Below are 20971 nucleotides of genomic sequence, written 5' to 3'. Positions count from 1 at the left end.
TCCGCTTTCCTCTCAAGTCAAAGGAGTAAACTTAAACCATATAAGTTTAGTAAGAAAATCTTAATGACAGGGCTTAAGGTTCAAATTCAACAGTTTTTTTTTAGAAGTTTCCTCTGTTAATTTTTGTATATTCAATATATTTGTGGGTTTGTAGGGGCTAATTTCTCTTACGCTATTAGTCTAATATTATTAGTGTGTTGCCATGGTAACCCAAACGACTTGACAGGGGCCCATTTCTCGAACGTATTAGACTAATATTCTTCTTCTTCAACCTAGCGTTTTCCCAGCCAGCGTTGTTGTAGCCAGCCTAGTGTTTACCCTGGGGTCCGCTTTCCTATTTGATCTTCTCCACTTTGCCCGGTCTTCGGCATCCTCAGATGTGAAATTGTTCTCTTCCATGTCCGCTCTCACGACATCCAGCCAGCGCTTCTTAGGCCTACCGCGGCCGCGTGTTCTAGGGCCTTGGACAGTGAGGTTGAGGCATCTATTTCCGACGTAGTCTACTGGTCTGCGGCTTATATGGCCATACCATCGGAGGCGACTTTCCTGCAGCTTATCCGCTACGTCACGAATTCCGAGGCAGCCACGGATGTGTTCGTTACGTATGCGATCTAATCGCGTAACGCCACACATCCATCGCAACATCTTCATTTCGGTGACGTGAAGCTGCTGGACATGTCTTCCGAGGACAGGCCAGGTCTCGCTACCATATATTAGGACTGGGCGGATGATGCTCTTGTACACAAGGCCCTTTAGCTTAACCGGTATCCTAGGATCGCAGATGACACCGGTTACTTCTCGCCATTTTGCCCAAGCAGCACTTATTCGGGCTTGGACGTCGTGATCGATTTCACCAGATTCGTGCAGCACGGAACCAAGGTATTTATATTAGACTAATATTAGGTTATTTGTATTAGACTAATATTATTAGTCCAAAAACTGTCAAATCGTATTGGTAACCATGGCAACACTAATAATACTTGTCTACCGTTCGAGAAATGGGCCCGAGGACGGGGTTTATGAGAATAAATAAATAACAACAATAGTTTTATAATAGTTTATTATTAAGAACCATTCAGTAGGTACAATAAAAATGTCATACTAATGCACTTAATATTTGAGTCATTTCAGTCTCGTCTAAAATGATTATTAAATTCTATTACTATTGAAGATTACACGTAGAAATGTCCACTAATCGAAATAGTTCATTACTGCCATACAATTTTCCTTCAGTATATAATTCGCTTTCATTTTATGGCCATCAGATATGAGCTGCCAAGGTGCTCAAAAATATCTGAACATCCACTTCAAGGTCTTGATAACAGACGCTTGCTCAGACATTTGTGAACATCTTGGCCACACTAACACATTTTTCTTTTTAAATTGCGATTTCTATCTGCTTTTTGTACAATAAATAAATAAATGTCATGGGACAAATTTCAATGAAAATATGACGTTCATAATGACACTCTAAAAGCAAAATCTTGGTAATATCACTTTTGCATACAATACTTTTTAGAAGTCATCTAAAATAATACTTTTTCTACTGTATGTCCCTAATATAAAATTAAAGATAGAGAATTCGATGCTAGTGCGGAAAGTATGTCATTACTTCACGAGTACCGAGATATCTTGCCACGAGCCGTAGGCGAGTGACAAGACTCGGAACGAGTGAAGAATGATATTTCCGCACGTGTATCGAACGACGTTTTTTAATACATTTGCGAAAAAATAAGAAAAACAACAAGTACTTTTTTTATGCATGTTCTATAAGACATAAACAATTGTAAATATAAAATATTATACTATTATTACCTAAGTATCGTTATTTACGATTATTTGTGTATCGTATATTTAAATTGCACGAAAACAATATCGAATGTTGCCTTTGAAAACTTAAAACATTCTTGTAGTAAGAAAAAATGCCTCTGCTTTGACAGGCGTTTCGGCAGCTATTCCGTTCCATTCAGACAACTTCTTAAGAACGGTTTTTCAATAATCAATATTAAAAAAATAAACGTGTTATAATGATGAAGTGGTAAGTAATAAAATATGAAATATGCTTATATTTATTATTTTTACATTAACAGTAGGTTTTTATGTTGATTACGGCTTTTAAAAGAAACTAACATTAAAAGTAGTCATGAATTGGAACAAGTGGAAAAGTAAAAAGCACTAGTTCGCGAAATCCAACTTTCCGCACGCTAAACAGCTACGTAAAGAAGTACTTTTTGAGCAACTGTATTAAAAAAAATAAGGGAAGTATCTCTGTTTAAGACATCAACGTGTGCATAATATGTGAATATTAGGTACATGGTGTATTTTTCACTGGACCGCGGCGCCACGTGATTTGTCAATATCATTATAGTTGACTACAGCGTTTGCTTTTGAATATTATAGTTGAGAGAGCCCATACATGAAAATTACGCAATTACAGTTTGGTATACGAAATTATAATTCAACCATTACAGTCGACGAGTAGAAAAATGTATTATACAGTTTCTTTAATAATTCGAATAATTTATTTTGATATTGCCTATTATCTTTTTTACCACAGCATAAAGATTATAATCGCTTGGCAGCAATAAACCACTTCCACTGTCACAATGTAAGGAAAGTTCACTGTAGGTTTCTAGAGCTAAATGTACATGCAGCCCAACTAACTCAGTTTCTATCAGAACGACAATTTTAACAGTAACATCAATATTTTGAAGTATAAAAATGATGGTATCAGAATTATGTAAGATTTTCTATTAATTGTTTTAATTCCTAAACAATGTTTGCTATGTTTACTTATTGGGTATGATTTGACTTCGTAAATAAATACAAGTCACTGTAAATTTTACAACTTTTTAAACTTTAACTTAGTAAAATTACACTTTTTAAGTAAATAAACGAATGCTTGATTTAAAATATAAAACCATAAAACTTCAACTAAGCAAGAAATATAGATATAATATTTTATTTTGCCTGTTTTTTTTACACATAAAATTTACTCGAAATTATACTTAAATCCATGCGGCATAGAGTCTACTTTTAGCAACTCGAGTAAACTTTGTTATTATGTCCCAGATACCTAATAAAATTGTATAAAAATTGTAGTTCCATTGCTCTAATTTCCTCTACCAATCTGTCGTTTTATTATCCGGGACGTAAAAACCCTTTTTCTGAATTTTACATATCAACGTTTGAAAAAAATACTACTTACTCGAAGTTACAATCAAATACCAACATTGACACAATTATTTACATTAAAAGTATTGTTCTTAAACAAAGACTTGTAAACCATATTAGTTAAAGTCTGTTGCCATTGTTTCTTAGGCGATTCACACACAGATACCACGATGCCAAAAAAATTACATAATAGGTGGTTTTTACTGGGGCTGGGTGAATCGCCTTAGCGACATTTGAAAATTATTGATTGACATGGTTTTATTTAACAGTTGGATTGACTAAGTTTTTAAGTCTTTTGATTAATGGACTACACTAAAGATTTGGTATGCGTGACATCTCGTCAATATCCTAAGCAAAGAAATAAATAGTTTAGATACTAATGAGCCGGTATAATGAAGAAAATACTAGATCCTAATTTGATACTATTATTAGAACAGCAGATGTCAAATATTTCGTTCGCAAATTCAATTTGTCTTTAGTTTGTGTACATGTTACGAGGGATTTTAGAGTAGTGTCGGACCAAAATAATTCTGTAAACCATTTATAATAAAGTGTGGCAATGTCATAATTAATATCAAATTTCTATGAAGATATGATGTTTTTAATGACACTAAATTTCTCTAGCTTCTCTTGCCCACAATCCTGAAATGCATGATTGGCGTAAATTCTCAAATGTAGATACTAAGTATCAGACACGACAGACCAAAACGACGGCTGTGTGGCCTTATAACCCAGAGGCATATCTCGGCCAGATTAGAATCAGACAAAATTCCTCACAATGTTATTATACTCTCTTGTTAACCACTTTTAAATTTTGTGCATAAGTTTGCAAAAATTGATAATTGCGGTCGAATTATTTTCTCTGCTAGGTTTGTGCCTCCGTTATAATACTATTAAGTTTCTAGCAAAGTCCTCCAAGATACCTACGATCTAAGAGCCGCTGATAGCGCGGCAAAGGAAAATACAGATTTACAGCTTCTTGTACCAGAAGAGATAATGCTCCCCGTCCTCTACCAAGAGATCGTCGACACCTGAAATAGGGAAAGGAATAACCATTTAGATATGACAGAACAGACAAAAAGATAGCTTACAATATAAATGTTCAAGTAGATATGAAGGAACAAGTAGGTCAATTGTGCGTCACCTTGTAAAAAGAGTTATTAAAGTTTGGCTTCTAAAATTCAGGGTAAAAAATGATGCCGTAAACTAAAAAAATGTCAGAAGAAAATCCTCTTCATTCCATCTATCAAGCGTTCTAGGTCTTTTGTCTCATTCGTGAGAGACGTGATTCTTCTGCTGTAGCATAATTTTCTGCTTGATTGTGATAATGTGCGGTCTTTGGCATCATGAAATGTGGTGTGAAACTTAATGTTCAGGGCCGTGCAAATTTGGTCAGATCATCTTGTTTTATTACGATAAGTTCGTTTACAATCTGCTTTGCGAGTGACTAGGGGTAGACATTCATACTCTTAAAACTTACCAGTTCGAAACAAGACCGGCTGGCTGAGCCGCACATCTTGGTTAAACGATACAGCAGCCAACACGAACCTGGTTGTTGTGTAAACTTACCAACGGCAGTCACGATCGATGAGCTAGCCGGTCCGGAATTTCAGTAACGCAGTAAAGGAACTAGTAATGTCATACCAAGGGTTCAGCCTGTCAAGAGTTCGGGACTTTCAGGAGTTTGTAGGATACTCACCAACTGGAGCAACAAGCTGGTTGCCAGGTGGGCTGGCTGGGTCAGGAATCTCAGTCAGACGATACAGCAGCCAATAATGGTAACCCATCGGTTCCTCCTTATGTCCAGCAAGCGTGTGGACGTAATGCCCGTTCGGCCACTCACTGGCTTCGAATTTGAACTTCGGGTCCTGTTCGGCAGCCATTTGCATTACGTGGTAGAAGGAGATGTTTCTGAAATTAGTAAAATATTTATGGTTTTTATGTGCCAGTCGTATGTTGTTTGGGAGGGGAAAAAACAATTATTACAATGTTAACATTTAAAAGAGCAATTTGGTTGCCAAGCGGATCCTAGGCTCCCATGTGTCGTGGCAATAAACCGGGACAACCTCTAGGAAGAAAAAAAAAATGCGAATGGTCTGTTTGATTCCATTATCACGATGCTCAAAAAGTCACGGTACAATATGTAGAGGGTTCTCGGTGACATTAGTGCCGAGCCTCAGCGTTTGTGCTCTCAGGAAGTGAAGCAAGTTTGCTTGGACCAGTGACACAGGGTAACATTACATGAGACATGCCGTACCTTGGAGCCATCATGTAGAGAGTGTAGTTCTCGGTGACATTAGTGCCGAGCCATAGAGTGTAGGTGAAGGATACGTTGCGCGCGTCGGACTCGTTGCTCGTGTGCGACAGGTATGACATCTTCAGGCTGCCGTCGCCGTTGTTGTTATCTGATGAAATACCACGATTAAAATATTCATTATCATGATACAAATCATTTGTAGAAAGGGAGTAATAGAAATGATGCTGAGAATTTTTTTGAAAAATTAAGACTATGACGGTTTGAGGGGATGAAATGTTATCCAATAAAGAGATCTAGCAATTGAAGAGACGTTTAGCTGTTAACAACTTTATGCCTAGCGATTTGTTTCGGTTGTCTTGCAGCTCGTTCCTGCAATGTCGTAGTATGTATGCTGCCAGGGAAGCAAGAGTGAGGGCAGCAACGGCAACAGGAGTATCACGAACGACGCTCCAAACGCCGTAGCTTGTTGTCACTCATTTAGAAGAATTAAGTGCAAGAGACTTATTTATAGCTTGAAGATACAGTGGATCACGTACCTAGCGAATCATTTCGGTTGTCCTGCAGCTTGTTCCGGCAATGCGGTGGCCTGACTGCTGCTAGGGAAGCAGGAGTGAGGGCAGCAACGGCAGCAGCAGTATCACGAACGTCGCCCCAACCGCCATCGGCTTGTTGTCGCTCCAGCAGCCATTTGCGAGCTGAAGGTAGGCTCCAGTGCTGATGCGCACCTGGTCCACTATCGGAGTCTTCTAGAGCCTGAAGAGAATTTTAGTTTGAAAGTAAATAATTGCATATTGATTGCCTATCTTGTCTCTTTACACAAGAAGAATATCTAATCTCTAATTAGCGTCTCCAAACTACGGCCCATACCTGTATAGCCAGAGCGGTGGTTGTCAGCTGCGTCCCGAACCCACCGTCAGGGTGTTGCTGGCGCGCCAGGCCGGCCATGGGGCGCCGCACGAAATGGAGCAAACTGCGGTGGCGGTGGTCTTGGACCACGCAGCGCAACGCCAAGATCACCATTGAAATCGTATCTGTAATACAGATAGATTTTAATCTAGCTTGAATACGAAAAAATCCTCTGGTGTCAATTTTGTTTGGTGTGATAAATCCGCGTGTATATAATAAAACCTGAATTAGAATTTGTATGCTCCCAATTCTCCAATTCACTAACCGCCAATGTCAATACGCCTCTACGAAGCATTTTCGAAGGACTTTGCTACAGCTAGGCAACTACAATAAAGATGCATCTAGATCTGGCCTACAGGAAAGACAAACTCGAATCGAAATCTAATTAAAAACTAAAGGAACTTTAATAAAAGTATCTAAAACTACATTTCACATTTAAATTCTTTAGACAATCATAAACACAGATTCAAATTACAGCACCAACTGATATATATAAAATATTGTTTTAAATTCCTGCAACTATATTTTTATCATTTGTATCATAGCTACCGTTGCATAAGGAATGTTAGTGACCGTGACATCAATCAAAATCAAAATCGAATTAGATGGGGGACGGATTTCACCAATTTATTTATTTGCACCACTTTTCCTTGTTGTTTGTCCCCTTATCCAATCAAGACATTCCAGCGAATGATTAGATTATTTCCTTATTTGAAGCGTCTACCCGGAAAATAAGAGGACGATTATTCGTAGTGTTTGTAAGAGAAAACCAGACTTTGCCAAAGGGGCTTTTCTTTTTGTTTTCTACCAAGTCAAGTATGAAATGCCAATACTTTTGATCCCATCAACACAGAGCATTTCGTGATATTATTCGGCGTTTGATGTGGCATTGATTAATATTATTTAAGGAGTAGGTACTTACGTAAAAAAGTTATAAAGTAGTTTTAACTGAACTGCATAATCACAGCTGTAATACATGGAAATCGTACCAAAAAAGAGGTGTTGCCTTACATTAAATGAGGTAGTTCTGTTTTTTTATATATGTTATTAGTGATGAAATAGTAATGACAAATCCAAGTTTTCCACCTCAAAAACCCTTCGGATCATTGTGTGTATAATATACAGTACCTACGGTGAGGGAACTTGTTATAACTCGCATCTCTTGTATATCTTTGATGGACCACGCTTGTCCTCTGAATCCACAGCACTTCTTTTGCACCTAGCGTATGTGGTAGCATTTTTTCGTCAAACTGATCAGGCAGGCCGAAATCGTTATCTGATGGTGGATCATCAATGAATGGTTTTTCAATGTCGGCACGCATCTCCGGTCTGGTATAATCTAGCAGGATTGACCATTGCTGTAGATGCAAACAGCTGAGCATGTGAGTCCTGCTTCCCTGCAACCACAACTGCTGGTACAACCTTTTTTGCAGTTACAGTTAATTCAAAATTTGCAAACCTTGGAGAAGCCGTAGAAACTATTTGGCTCACTAAAACTATTAAGACTATATTGTCAATTAATTGCAAATTTCATCTTCTTGAAAGTGTGCATAGTGAATTTTGCCGTAACTCTGTGGATTTTTTTTACAAAAACGGAAAAATTCCCAATATTGAATAGATTTTTATGTACTTTACAATGATCTCAAGGGCTTTCGAGGTCGAAAACTGGGATTTGTTATTACCATTTCATCACTACCAACATATTAAAAAAACAGAACTACCTCATTTGATGTTAGGTAAAATGTACTGCACCGCGAGTTATATAACACATTTCATCGGGAAAGCAACTAACTACATAAATAATATTGTTTAACTAAGAGAACCAAGGTGTGTTTACCCTGGTAGTTTTTGTTGTAGGATGCGTTTTGTGATGAAATTAGATAGCTATGAGTCAAGTGTTAAGTTTATGAGTTGTTACTTGTTAGCTGTTGTGAGTGATTCAAGTTTACTACCAGGCTGTGTCTGTGGAAGGATCGTAGATTTATGCAGAGCGAGGCTATCACTAACAGATAGCGTTTATTAATCTGACCAAGGCTGATCAGCGGCATTAGCCATTTAAGGCTATCAGTTTTCGAATCCTACCATGGCTATGATTAGCAGCAGCATTAGCGATATCCAGCAACCAGTGGCGGGGCAAGACCAAAATTTAGTGTGGGCAAGGTACATTTAGCGAGGCCCTCTGGTGGCGCAAGAAATAACTAATATTTTTTTACGTTGCTTCCCAGTTACATGTATTTGAGGCGCGAGGCCCCTCGGACCGCGAGGCCGTAGGCAGTGGCCCACGTCGCCAACGCCTAGCGCCGCCTTTGCCAGCAACCGCCTGATATGCGCGGCAAACGAATAGAAGTAAAAATCGTGTGGGGGTTCGTGGTGGGGTAACATTTTTGGTTGTTTATACCAGTCAACCAAAAATATTAAAACAGTTCTAAATGTCGAAACACTTCGTGTATTAATAGAATTTAGAGAGAGAGAGAGAAAATGCTCTGAAATAGATCGCATCCGTGGAAGGAATGCGGGTATTCGCAAGCGACTATAACTCTGTATCTTTAGGTATTTAAATAAAAGTAAACAAACAATTTGTACATTTTCGGGTAGTTATAACATTTATTGGTTAACCAACCAAATACAAAACCGCTTGAATCTGTCGCTGAACGACCTGACTTTAACCTACATTATTGGATCATGTAATGTTTTCATTTACCCTCGACAGGTTTAAGGAGCCATTTGAGGGTACATTTTGTTAACTTTTATTTAAAAACCTAAAGATACAGAGATAGAGCTGGCTATTACTCACAAAAAAGTGTTAAAAATCTTACCAAGGCTATGAACAGCAGCAGCATAAGCAATATCCAGCAACCGCCTGATATGACGACGTCTGACATGAGTAGCAGATGAACAGGCCGCCACGGTTGTTGTTGTATGAAGTCAAAGTCCGTCGCGTTGTGCGATGGAGTAGTGGTGCTACCTACCAGCTAGGTCACATCTATGGAAGGCACACGTCTTTGCAGAGAGTGCCTAAGGTGAGGCTACCAGTTATAAAAGTAAATTCTAACCAAGGCTATGATCAGCAGCAGCATTAGCGATATCCAGCAGCCGCCTGATATGACGACGTCTGACATGGGCAGCAGACGAACAGGCGGCTAAAGTAGCATAGGCGAAGTCGAAGTCGTGCGGAGGTTCACGGTGGAGCAACGCTGCTACCAGGTCGCGGCCGTGGAAGGAACGAGGGTCTTTGCAGAGAGCACCGAGGGCGAGGGTGTAGGCAGCGAGGCGGGCCAGCGGTGGGGGAGACTCATGGTGCCTGTTGATGTCACAAAACGTTTAATAATAATAATAATTCAGCCTATTTACGTCCCACTGCTGGGCACAGGCCTCCTCTCATGCGCGAGAGGGCTCGGGCTATAGTCCCCACGCTAGCCTAATGCGGATTGGGGACTTCACATACACCTTTGAATTTCTTCGCAGATGTACGCAGGTTTCCTCACAATGTTTTCCTTCACCGAAAAGCTAGTGGTATATATCAAATGATATTTCGTACATAAGTTCCGAAAAACTCATTGGTACGAGCCAGGATTTGAACCCACGACCTCCGGATTGAAAGTCGGACGTCATATCCACTCGGCCACCACCGCTTCCAAACGTTTAGTCATACATTCTGGGGCAGGGCCTTCCTACAACTAACCACTAGCTTGAACACTAGTTCAGGATTTACAATAGAGATATGATTTTAGTACAACTCGAAGGATATTATTAAAAACTCTTTAAATGTTTATGTTTTTGGGTTAGTAAATCTAGTGATCAGAATAATTTCTCTATCGTCTTTTCTTGCAAATTTCGATCTTGGGCAAACGTATAATATTTATACTTTAGGGTTATATTGTATAGTTCCGAAGGTGGGGTAGCGAGGTTAACGAAACACTGTATTTACTGATCTGATTATATTATATTATAATTACATGAAAATCGACAAGTGTTATATGACCGATGGTTAAGGTGAGACTGGTTTACATGTAGCGGGGGGGGCCCGCACTGTAGCCGCGGGCACTGCCTAGTCAGCTCATATCGCGGTACACGCGCACTTGAATATGAGCTGACTTGGCAAATGTCCCTATAATACAATTATATATAAGACATGTACTTAAATGATGAAATATCTTACTTTGACATCATAAGTAGAATCTCGATCTCCATTTGTTTGGCAGAGAGTTGCATTTCCAATCCCTGCTGCTCTATCTCCTTCCCAGTATTGTTTGCAAGCTGTAACAAATAATTCATTACATTATGTGCCTACAAAATCACTGCATTCTATTTGGAGTTGAATAAAACCGAAATCAAACCTTTGTTTAATTAGTTGCAAACCAAAATTACTTTAGGATCGGGCTAGCACATGTATCTCGATGAGTCACGTGCCAGGTAAACAATGAACACCTCCTCGCCTTTCCGCATCTTTCTAACCTTCACCTGAAGAGTGAGGAGGACATCATGCGTATATTCCCCGGCTCCAATCCGCCTGACGCGCAGCGTCCAAGGTGCTCAAAGATATCTAAACATGCACTTCTCGACAGTGGAGGCTTTGTTCAGATATTTGTAAACACCTAACAACCTTTGGCGACTGTACCTAAGTTACTATGTTTATTATCGACCCGCACGCGGTGGAACCGCGGGCACAGCTAGCTACAAGCTCCTTAGCTACGTATATCCTTGTATACGGTCAGATCTGTCTGACAGATGTGTCTATCTGGCTCGTAGACACTGGCACAGGTACCAGAGAGGCAGATCATTATAAGAGATCCTTATAAAACCCACCTGAAGAGTGAGCATGACATCATGCGTATCATTTCCCCAGCCCCAATCCGGCTGCCGATGCTGCAGCAGATACTGCAAAGCCTTTTGAATGGCCTGGCCCTCGTTCAGGGTCTTGGTCTCCCAGGCGACGGTGGTGGTCGCCGCTGTGGTGGTGGTGGGTGGCGATTTGGTGGTGACGGTGGTAGGGGGTTCGGTTTCTAAAAAAAAAAGCGAAATATTAGTAGACTGACACTCTTATGCCTAATCTCGCCACTAAGAGCGTTTCGTGTTGTCCCCCGTTTTTTTAAACCCCGGCTCATACCAATGAGTTTTTCGGAACTTATGTACGAAATATCATTTGATATTCACCAGTCGCTTTTCGGTGAAGCAAAACATCGTGAGGAAACCGGACTAATCCCAATAAGGCCTAGTTTACCCTTTGGGTTGAAAAGTCAGATGGCAGTCGCTTTCGTAAAGACTAGTGCCTACGCCAATTCTTGGGATTAGTTGCCAAGCGGAGCCCATGCGCCCATGAGCCGTGGCAAAATGCCGGGACAACGCGAGGAAGAAGAAGAAGATAAAAAGGCATTTTTTAGACTTTTCTTCTTTGTGGTCGTATCCGACATCCGATATCAGATCGTACAACTTGATAACGTTCTAAGGATAAAAATGCATAACAGGTACATATTTTATAGGCATGAAAAATCACTTAGAGCCAATTTACTCTTGACGGTTCTAGCGTCAGCGCCTCAGCGGCCCCAAGGGTTATTTGACGAATTGTTATTGGTGTGAGTGAACAGGTGGATAATTGAATATAGCCTTACCATTTGATTTCTCGCCCCGAATTATACGAGAATCTTAATGCAATAGTAGGCACATAGCAGGCATATACTTATTAAATAAAAGAGCTCTAAGTACATATGAAGGTTGAACTAAGTATAAGTATTTAGACGGGGATATTTAATTATTTACTCAGTATATGTCTTACGCGGAGCTCGGCCTTAAATTGAGTCTTGCGCGAACCGCATAGAGTTCAAATCGCTCATTACTTATGGTAGTTATAACCTTTTCGTTCTCAGGTCCGCGCGGAGCGGTCTCAGTACTTCAGCAGGTCGTCTAGTTCCGTGAGGGCCAGTTTACTGTCTATCATTTGGTCCGGGATAGTAGTAGGGAGGGGGGCGCTCGTACTCAGTGGGTCCGTGGTAGCGGAGAGGGCCTTCTTCCCAGTGCTTATACAGCCTTCGGCCACTTATACTTTTGTTCTGTGTTTAAAGACTGGCCTTCGCATTTAGACACTTATTCTATTATTCTTTGTTTGAGCACTGACCTCCTGGACACCTCAGACCTACGGCCTTACGCGGAGCTCGGCCTTCGGCTTTCGCATTTAGAAGCATTTAGACACTTGCACTATTGTTCTGTGTTTGAGCACTGACCTCCTGGACACTTCGGGCCTTCGGCCCTACGCGGAGCTCGGCCTTCGGCCTTCGCATTTAGACACAGACAGTATTCTGTCTACTCTTACTTGTGTTTTTTTTATTGAAAAACCGCATTTCGAACTTATGTATTTTGATGGTAAAAATGATGTTATTTGTTATCATTCGCCAGTGTGTCTCGCTCGGAGTACGGACGAAATGCAAGCACGAATTGACATCACTTTGCCCTTTGTCTTACAAGTCATATAGAACCCCTGGTATAGAGTGACAATGTCGGCTGTACACACTCGTTAAGAGAATTTCGCCGAAAGTCTCGGTAAAAACCCGACTCATTCGGAGAAGGGCGAGACGAGACGACAAGAGAGCAGTTAGTACACACTCGTTCTCGGCCTGGCTCTCGACAAGTGTATACAGCCGGTGTTAAGTTTGGCGCATGCGATGCGCGACTCACCAGTCTGACCTCGGGCGGCCGACAGCGCCAGCAGCGCACACAGGCTGAACAGGTGACGGGCCATGCTGATCATCTGTAACAAAAGAAATACAAGTAAATGTATGAATAAATCGAAATTTATGAATAAAGTGGTTCAGAAAACGGAGTTTTAAAAAGGCTTTTTGATATAAAATGATATTTAACAAATTTAACACACATCAGTGAAAGAATAAGGATCAAAGTCAAATGGCGTTCTAAAAGTTTTAATCATGTGTCGAAAGATGGCAGTAAATTTACTGTGGCTACAAAGTTTTCTTTGACAATCCACCTCTATTTAAAATTCTCTTTGATGTAGGTATCAGGCGTATTCCAAATTCCAATATTAGTTATTCGATCTGTTTCTGACATAATATATCATGTACTGATCTGTCAGTATCAAAAATGAAATTTCTTCAACCAAAAAAATCACTTTTGACACTGACAGATCAGGATCATATTGGAAACAGATTGAATAACTTCCGGTTCGAGTGCCATCTTGATAGTTAGCCACGTGATTAATTCCTTTTATTTTTTATTCATTAATATTGTTTACAGTACATATGGTGCTACTTTACCGCACTAGTGCGAAAATTAGCATATTACGTAACTGTGTCGAACATTTAAAGGGACATATGCACTGTAAAACGTTGTACGATACATGTGCGAATAGGTAATTCGCAACTCGTGTCGATTTAAAACACTCCCTTCGGTCGTGTTTTATTTTATCGCCACTCGTTTCGAATTTCCTATTTTTCGCACTTGTATCGTAATGTACTATTAAAGTATAATACCTATCGATAACTTAATATACAGTAAACTAATATGGTAGTATGCAGGGAATGGTGAATTAATCTTGAAAAGCATTTAACCACCATTTTGGAGTCACCGGCCGGTAGTCCACGTGCTGCTTGTAAAGGTCCAGCTATTGCTTTACAACAGCTAATAAAATATGGAATGATGTCAGGGGGCCTACCGCGAACACCGAAATTAGCAAATTGCGGGCATCTTTCTCTTTTACCCTCACTAAGACGTAATTAGAGTAACAGAGAAAAATTCCCGCAATTGACGAACTTCGATTTTCGCGGTTATAGCCCAGATCCATGTTAGATATTATATTGTTGGAATTGGCCTGGCATACTATAAATGATAAATATAAAATAGGCACCGTTACAAAACTGTACCCACTCTATTTTCGGCACAGTCCCTTTATGAATCCTTAAGTGACGCCATATTCACGAACAGCGTAAAGGTTTTTAAAACGTTATTTGCATCCATTAAAGCATTTTATTTTTACACTAAGCCATAAAAGCATCGGTTCGTAGCTTCGTATGCTAAGTGGATATTGAAATTGTAGACTAGATCGATAGCTACACAATTTTAGTACAGCTCTCGAAAAATAAAGTGTGTCGAACATTATCCGTACCCACTCGAGACGGCGCGCTATTCACGACGTTACAATATTTGCTTTTGCCAAACAAAATACGCTTACATTTCGAAGAATATCTTATAATAATAGGATAATAAATTGTATTTTGTAGCGCCTTATGATTAGTCATCGCGTTGAAAGGCTTGGTTTATTTACTGCTATGTTTATGGGTGCCGTGCCTGGTAGTAGAAGCTTCAGAATACCTCGTCTAAAATTTAAGTTTCCAATGTAATTTAATATGTAAGTGCTTTTTATGTTTAGCGTTTTCTTGTGTTTCTTCTACGACTCGCTCAGAGAGCCTGGGGGGCTCTGGATGTTGATAATCGTTGATAGAAAACCTTAACCGGAACTTAGACACCTAATTCTAAGTTTAATTAATTTTAAATTCTAAGTTTGGAAATCTTCGAGCAACACTAGGAAGAAGGCGGCATTCCTACTATTTCCCCGCTGCCGAAGCATATGTATTTATTACAACTGTACCTATGGCGGTGCATGTTGTGACTCGTTCGTACACAAAAAGAGATCGAAATGTGCAAAAGACAAATCTTTGATGTGTGTCATTTTCTATGTATTTTTCACACATCTGATATTGTATGTAGTGAGTGAGAAATGCGACTGTGTGCACGTTTCCCCCCGCAAAAAATAGCAAAATGATTTGTACGGTAAGATATCGCTTGGGCTCCACCCTTCCGACGTGTCGGAAGCCGGTGTTGCTTGAAGATGGAAATAGTCATGTGAAGTCTGAACTAGCCTTTAGAGATGAAATGAAACATGTACCAATACTAGTGCAATGTTCTTTTTTTTTATTGCCGCTGGCTACACCAACGTAACCTATTTTTTTTTGTTTCGTCACCGTTGGTATTAACTTGGTGTTAACAGTGGCGTACGAGTAGGGATTGCAATCCGGTCCGGCGGATCCGGTAATCCGGCCGGATCCGGCACTTTTCAGGAGCTACCGGATCCGGTAAAAATCACCGGATCCGGACTGGATCCGGTAAAATAAAAAAATCGCCTAAATGCAGCACGCGCTGTGCATTTTAGATGAGAAAAAGACGACGGATGAGAGATATGAAGTTGAACAGAACAAAAAACGAATGAAAAAGTTTAAATTTACTAAGATAAAAATATATTTATTATGGCGATTACTGGGAACAGAAGAGGATTTCTTCTTCTTTCATGTTGGTGGCACGATATGACGATTACATAAATACTGTAATAGAAGGAACAAATAAAGGATGGAGATGCCATGGAAGGCATTTGTAATTTATGCTAAAGAGAAGGTTAATATTGTGATAAGATTTTAAACTAAACAAATGAGCAGGATTAAGTCGGCGATACTCAACCGACTAGAGTTGGGCTCATCAATATGTGTGAATGAATATATGATAAATGTCTTTACAATTTGAATAAATATTATGCTATTTCCTTCATCTTCTGGTACATGCTACTTTACGTCTAGCCAATTGTTTATTTGATCCATGTAACTTTTCTTAGGGAGTCCCTTTCCGCGTTGGTTTTCAATCCTACACTCTATTATTTTTCTTATGAGATCGTCGTGTCGTATTTTGTTTCCTATCATTTGAACAATGTACTTTTCTCTAAATTAAAGATAAAACAATTTTTTTAAATCAGTCGACTATTTTCTCTAAGTAATATTGTCTAAGATAATATTGGAGCGCATTTAATATCATTTTGGTTAAAAGTAAAATATCTTCTTTTGTTACTACAATGGATGTCAACGTTACAAAGAATTCAATCAAAGAACAGTTACGAAAACTTGTCATTTCAAGAAGTTCCAATTCCCAACCCACATCCCATCATCAGGCTTTGAAAACTAATCAAATGTATAATTGTAAACGAAAATTTGAGCACTTGTGAATGGTTAAATACAATAAATGACCGATTTCATATTTTGTTTTTAAAGTAATATTGACATTGTAACACTTTCTACTACTAAGTTCTATTTTATTGTTAAGAAGTTATTTATTAACTTCAAATTATAGGTTCAGGAATACGTATTACGCAGAAAACTAGAAAAATATGTCATTTAATTAACTTTAATATCCCTATACCAATCCGGATCCGGTCCGGCCGGATCCGGCCGGACTATGGCCAAAATCCGGCCGGATCCGGCCGGATTGAAAATCAATCCGGTTTGCAATCCCTACGTACGAGATTATTATTTACATAATGTGTGTGTGTGCGTGGGCATGTGCGTGTGTGTGCGTGTGTGTGCGTGCATGTGTGTGCGTGTGTGCGTGTGAGTGTGTGTGTGCGTGTGCGTGTTTGATTAGGTAGTATTCCTTTTCATACAATCGAGTTCATACATTTGCCTTTTAACGCAAGTTAGCAAGGTGCAAATGTACGAACTTGCAATAAACAACTAATGTGTAGCAGTTACACTATTTACCTATAAAGTCGACTCTTTTTCTTAAGAGTTAGGGCACTGCCCCATACTCCCCCCCCCCCCCCCCCCCCCCCCCTATAGGTCGGCCCTAACGGCCCTGATGTGTAGGCCAGTCACACTTACTCGTATGCCACATTTTCCCATACTGACTTTATGTAAATGTGTATTACTTTAATTCCCGTATCGCCTTTTAAATAAAGCTTCAAAAATACTCTTAAAGCCAGTGAAAATATAATATGTATATCTGAGGCACCAGGGAAATCTTATTGCAAGCCATATGAAAGGTACCAGCCAATAATGGGCGATGAGGAGTTTCCCGGCGTATGTTCTAATATAATACTTGCACGAGGACGGGCGAGTATAGATTTTTGAGAGCCACTATAGTGTGACCTTGGGACCTAGCCAAGATGGCAATTCGTAAATCGAAAATGAAAAATCAATTGCATATTTCCATACATAAATAGGCCAAATAGAAATCGAAGTGTCTGACGACTCAGACGACTTAGCCCGGTGCCCAGGATGCTTTACGTGTGAGTCATCCTTAAAGGACGATAGTCTTATATCTTAGATCTTGTACCTATCAAAGTTCTTGCTTGGCGTTTAGGGTTTAATTCCTTAGAGGTGAGGCGTAACTACGGGCTATTGACAGTGTTTGTAATGTCTTATGGGGGGACCTGGACTGCCCTGAACTGGTTGCACAGCTCGTACGCCTGTTCTTTCCATCTGAGGCTAAGGCCCTATTTAATTTCCGACCACGAAGTCGTCACCTATTAGCAGTGCCTGAAACACGCACTATGTCCCATGGCAAAACACCACTTGTCCGCGCCCTACAATATATTAACGCGCTCCTCGCATCAGCACCGGAATGTGATGTACCTATTTGCAAGTAGTTGGATGGATCTGTGTAAATAATGTATGAAGTTCTGTGAGACGATGGATAAGCGAGAATCTTCTGTCTTGTATTAGTCTTCTTTCTTACATTTGTTCTGTTTTTCCTTTCTAGGCTGTATCATGTACCTAGTTTGTATAAATACTGTCTATTATAAACACAGTATAGTCGTTCGCTGTAATACTGTGGAATTTTTTGTATCAATAAAAAAGCTTCCGATTTGCCCATGCATGGAAACATGAAATTGCTATTATTGCTATGCTATAGGAATTACACTACCTACTGCAATGAAAGCGAATTGCTCATCGACGCGGTATCACGTATGCAAAGTGAGTGTATTAGATATCATGGCGCGGCTTCGCAATACGGCCAATTTCTTTTTTATACGCGTTAATAGCGGGGATCTCGCGCGTGAACAATTTTATTGTTTAGTGCTTCTTTTTTATATTTTTTATATCCATTTCCATTCTGCCGTTCAAGAAGTACCTGTATGTATGGGGTCCAATACATTCCACGACTCTTCTCTTTCCGAACAGACCATACCAACTTAGATAGATAGATAGATAGAATACTCTTTATTGGCACACCTCAGTAAAAGATACAGCTTAAAGAAAAACAATTGATTAGTGATAGAGGCAGACAACAAGCGGACTTATCGCTAAAGAGCGATCTCTTCCAGACAACCTTTGGGTAGCTAACTTAATTTACTTTCATTAAATTCAATTTTATGTTATGAACCCCAACGTATGTATTTATTTATCGGTATTCAACACTCCCATTTGCATCCAGGCGCCTATTTTTCCAACGGTATTAGTTTAATATTACGACTAGACCAGTCGTGAATGAATAATATTAGTCCAATGCTGTTCCAGAAACGGGTTCCAGATAACAGAAGGTTATTTGTTACTTAATCCTCGAAACCACAGAGTAATTCGTCTGTCGTAAAGAGCTGAGTTATTCCACTCGAAGACCAGTTTCTCGCTCCAACGAGATAGCGTATTTTTCAAGCATAGAAAAGGACGAAGATACGCCTTTTTGCTTGTATGATTTTGTGCAGTATGAAGGTACGGGACCCTCAATTATACGTAGTCCGATACGCACACGGTTTTTTTTCTAGTTTGCTATGATAATATGTTTCGTTCTATCCAGGTTCTTTATACATCCGTAGTTCTGTTGTCTAGGATAGAATTATTGAAATATTGTGGGAACCACGACAACTTTTAAGTACGGACGTAAAGGTACCTACGAGTAATTGTAATGTAATAATTATAATGGTAACATTCGTACAGTTGCGACGAATATCTATCTAGGTACCTTTGATGAGTAAAGGTATGCAATTTTCCTGTGATCATAAAATAAACCCTAATTTTCGTACTTCATCCTTATCGGCATGTTAACTTTCTACTTTAAATTTGTAGTCTTAGAAAAATGTATTCCACCAAAAATAATTTCATCTAAAATGTTCCCACGATGAAACCATAAGGCTCGCACTGTCAAAAAGTTATCAAATCTCATGAAGATACTGTACACCTTGGTCATAATATGTGGCTTGGCCGTTTGAGTTTTGTTAGTGGCTCTAAGAGTTTTGATGATCATCAGTGAATGAGATAGTCGTATAGGTCACGTTGCACTGGTTTATCTAAGAACCCAGTATATGTAACCACGGATAACGAAGCAGCCGCGTGAGATCAGTGATGGATGGTTGGAATATCCCTTCCATTTAAACTTGGCGTTTTATTCGCTCGGCCCGACGATTACTAATCTGCCTATTTCTTTGCAGTGATCGTTGACTTGAAGTTTAAATCGGTTACTATTAAAGCCCCATACCTTCGTGTTCTTCACTCACTCTCACTCTAACTGAGCGTAAGCGAGAGCGAGATTGATATGCGTGCTCTGGACCGCGGATATGTTTTTGAATTTTAATTTTTTGTAAGTCATATATTAGTAATCGCTGATTTCCCTCAAAAATTAGATTGCGCATTTTAGAACCAATTTTCATATTTTTAGCTTTTGTGCATAAATTGACACAATTTTTTTAAAGTGCGTTTCAGACCTATGTTCGTTTTTTTTCGAGTGAAAGTCAAAATATCAGGGTTCGAATCGCTGAAGTCTCTAGAGAAAATTCTAATAAAAAGATTGCTAATTTTTGGCAACAGTATTGTTATCTAAAAAGCGGTACGATTTTGCAAAAACTCTGCTTCAGAATCTACGGCACCTTAAGGTATAAAGTTGTGAGAGATTCGCGCCCGAAACGAGCGTATTTTTGCGTTTATTTTATTTTGTATTTAAAAATAGCAATGCGGAAGCAACAAAATCACAGTGCGCTGTAATCTAAGGCGGGCTAAAGAAATTAAGGCGGGATTCCACCAGTGTGCGGCATAAGCATATTCAGTACAAAAATGCTTGTACCGCACAGTGCTGCACGCTGGTGGAATCTCGTCTTTTAGTACGAAACTTTAAAAAAATATTAAATCGCACCCTCTTCGTTGAATTATTTGAAGTACGAGAAGTAAAATTTCTGTCTTCACTACAGAGTGTACCTACACTAAACGTAAACATGCAAAAAACTTAAACCTCTTCACTTATCACAGGTACCTTATAAACCTTAAAGCATCAGCTGAAGTACCAGGGGAGCATTTCGGGCGAGGAGTTATGCCGTCTACACACTAAACGTAAAAATGCAAAAAAGCTGAAATTTCACCCTCTTCTCTATCATAGGTTCCTTAAAAATAACGAAATTTAGCGTTAAAAGGCTTGAAGCATCAGCTGAAGTACCAGGGGAGCATTTCAGGCGAGGAGTTAATTTTCCGTCTGGTGCGCTAATTGCGAGGCGCTCGCGCAGCCACCCGTGTAAATGCTGCTTTACTTCGTTACGTTACCGCTCACGAAGGCGTGCTCAATATCGGTTACATTGGAAAATCTAATCTATCGAATATTTTGATATATTTTCTGTGGAGAATGTACGTACTTTTCTTGATACCTATATGATGTGTTGTTGAGTTTGAGATAATTTAAAAGGCTTCTCGTAACTTCAAGGCATATTGATATTTGAAAATGATTTAAATACAATTTCGCACACCTGTCACAATATTATTTTTATCGTGTTATGTAAAAAGTGAAATTTACAAAACGTGTTATAAAACTGTACAAGAACTAAGGGTTGCGGTAGAACATGTTACCAGGAGCATACACCACAACATTTTGCAGAGGGCTACGCGAAATTAA

General features: G+C 39.5%; 1 protein-coding gene across 6 annotated transcripts in view; it reads right to left on the bottom strand.

Moving 5' to 3' along the window:
• Window positions 1-1043: 1043 nt before the first annotated feature.
• LOC133529044 (uncharacterized protein CG3556) overlaps window positions 1044-20971 on the bottom strand; it is a 186881-nt gene continuing 166953 nt past the window's right edge. For 3 of the 6 annotated variants that reach the window (XM_061866651.1, XM_061866653.1, XM_061866652.1), the window contains 9 exons: window positions 13016-13079; window positions 11144-11340; window positions 10497-10594; window positions 9391-9638; window positions 6299-6462; window positions 5968-6184; window positions 5432-5579; window positions 4874-5085; window positions 1044-4205 (listed from right to left, as the gene is read on the bottom strand). In XM_061866651.1, coding sequence (XP_061722635.1) covers window positions 4144-4205; window positions 4874-5085; window positions 5432-5579; window positions 5968-6184; window positions 6299-6462; window positions 9391-9638; window positions 10497-10594; window positions 11144-11340; window positions 13016-13079 — 1410 coding nt within the window. In that variant the 3' untranslated portion in view covers window positions 1044-4143. Of the gene's footprint in view, window positions 4206-4873; window positions 5086-5431; window positions 5580-5967; window positions 6185-6298; window positions 6463-9390; window positions 9639-10496; window positions 10595-11143; window positions 11341-13006; window positions 13080-20971 lie in introns of all 6 variants that reach the window. The other 3 variants (XM_061866647.1, XM_061866650.1, XM_061866648.1) reach the window with 1 other exon arrangement.

Source organism: Cydia pomonella, chromosome 20 (genome assembly GCF_033807575.1).
Source record: "Cydia pomonella isolate Wapato2018A chromosome 20, ilCydPomo1, whole genome shotgun sequence".
NCBI lineage: Eukaryota > Metazoa > Arthropoda > Insecta > Lepidoptera > Tortricidae > Cydia > Cydia pomonella.
This window is presented reverse-complemented; position numbering and strand designations above follow the sequence as displayed.